Source organism: Arachis hypogaea, chromosome 7, assembly GCF_003086295.3.
Source record: "Arachis hypogaea cultivar Tifrunner chromosome 7, arahy.Tifrunner.gnm2.J5K5, whole genome shotgun sequence".
NCBI classification, from domain to species: domain Eukaryota; kingdom Viridiplantae; phylum Streptophyta; class Magnoliopsida; order Fabales; family Fabaceae; genus Arachis; species Arachis hypogaea.
In genome coordinates, this window is record NC_092042.1 from 2,422,374 (window position 1) to 2,424,427 (window position 2,054).

Below are 2,054 nucleotides of genomic sequence, written 5' to 3' on the forward strand. Positions count from 1 at the left end.
AGTACTAATCTAACTTTAATAGAGTAACACTTGCATTTGTTAACTAGTATTATGAAATAACACAAAAATTTACCAATGCAAACCCACATTAGATTTAGACTTGGATACATAACCTTAACAAATTCCAATCCATAAAATTATCATCCAACAACATAACATAACATTTTTTCTTTTTTTTTTTTAGGTTTTTGCAATTCCACTTATAGAAATTAAAGAAAAAAAATAAATGTGAAAGAAGAAAAAAAAAACGGATCCAATCCATCCAGGAACTTACTCTCACAGAATTAAGATCATATTACCATAATCTTATATCTGATCATCATTCATTTAAATTGTTTTTTTTTTCCTTCCGCATCATAACAGATAGAAAAAAAAAATAATAACAGAAGAAAAAAAAAGATTTAATAGAGATATAAGAAGAAAAAAATATTAAAAGTCATCATTTCTTCAAATATAGAATCATTCAAAGGCATAAGGCGGTGCAGCGAAGCTCATCATCATCGCCACCCTCCAACGGCGGCGCGTTGAGATCAAACGGCAACGGCGCTCTAAACGACGACGAAACAATATTATCGCCGTCGTCAACCACCGACGATGAAGAATCACAATCACTATGGCAATCTTCTGGCACAACCGGAGGAGTCCGAGGGTACCTCCTACCCACCGTCGCCGGCGCCACCGTACACGGCGGCGCCGTCATCGTCCGCGGCCCGCTGAACGATTCCACTGTGCTGCTCATTCCACTGCACGTCGGCCTCTGAGGGTTCACCGGACTCTCCTGAAACCCGCCGCCGGCGCCGCCGTTTACGGCGGCGTAGTAGTAAGGATCCACGACGGCGCTATGGGGGTTGTTCTGGTAGCAAAAAGGAGAAGAGAGAGGAAAATTGGTCTTGGCTTTTGGTCCCCGGAGTGTTCTTGCGGCGGCGTCGTAAGCGCGTGCGGCGTCCTCGGCGGAATCGAAGGTTCCGAGCCAAACCCTTGCTTTCTTCAACGGGTCTCTGATTTCGGCGGCGAATCTTCCCCACGGTCTCTTCCTCACGCCGCGGTATCTAACTTCCTTCAATACTGGCATCGGCCCTGACCCGTTTACCTCCGCCGCCGCAACCGCCGCCGTGGGTTTCAGAGCCGCAGCTCCTCTGCCTCTTCCCATGGCGATGGCTTTGGTTTTCAATATAAAAAAGAGTAATAATTTGGTGATGTTTTAAGGAACAGAGCGGAACCCAGATTGGGAAACGATGAAAAGAATCAAGCTTTGAAATCAAACAAGCATTTCAGTGTGTGAAATTTTGATGGGTCGTTCACACTGATTTCAGAGAAAGAAAGAGAGAAAGAAAGAAAAGCAACACCTTCTTCTTCTTCTTCTTCTTTGTTCTTTGAATCTTTGTCTTTGTTGTTGGGTGTGGTGTGGTGTGGTGTGGTGTGGTGTGGTGTGGTGCACACCAAAAAAATTTATTAATAAAAATGGATGTCAAAGTGTGTTAGCTTCTTTCTTCTCTGTGGCTTTCTCTGGCCGTGTCTGTCTGTAATGTCATATCTTTTTTCTTCTTTTTATTTATTTCTTTCTTTTTTTATTTTTTGAATCAATTCATTATTTTTTATTTATTTCTTTACCTTTATTGGGGGCTTCTCCCTTCCTTCTCAGCCTGACCTCTTGTCCTGCTTTTCTTTTATCCTTTTGTTTTTGTATTTTTCTCCATCTCCTAAAATATTTTACATTTATTCCTAGGGAATCATTTCAAATTTTATTTCCAAAAAATTAATTAACTTGATGGAAATTCAATAACTTATGATTAAGAAACTATATCGCCAATTTTGTAATAATTTTAATTTTAATATATTATCAATCGTAAAATCATATTTATTTTTTAAATAATTATTGGATAAAATAATTATTTTTACTAATATAAATATTTATAATAATCATTTGACTGATTTTGACAAATTTATTTTGCAAATCACGTGTATTTATTATTTTTTGGCTTTTTATCCCCCATTTATGAAGAACCGAGTAATTGGTGTTTGCAATGTCGAAAATGCCCTTGTGGTTGTGGGGT

At 38.7% G+C, this 2,054-nt stretch overlaps 1 protein-coding gene across 1 annotated transcript; it reads right to left on the reverse strand.

The window, feature by feature from the left end:
- Window positions 1-261: 261 nt before the first annotated feature.
- On the reverse strand, window positions 262-1,686 carry LOC112701918 (ethylene-responsive transcription factor 3-like). Its single transcript, XM_025752723.3, has one exon. The coding sequence runs from the start codon at window positions 1,148-1,150 to the stop codon at window positions 464-466; it is 687 nt and encodes a 228-aa protein (XP_025608508.1). The 5' UTR covers window positions 1,151-1,686; the 3' UTR covers window positions 262-463.
- Between the last annotated feature and the right edge of the window lie 368 nt (window positions 1,687-2,054).

Bases quoted from the DNA above. Each gene is read 5' to 3' on its own strand.
- LOC112701918 (XM_025752723.3), bottom strand. From the start codon at position 1,150: ATGGGAAGAGGCAGAGGAGCTGCGGCTCTGAAACCCACGGCGGCGGTT.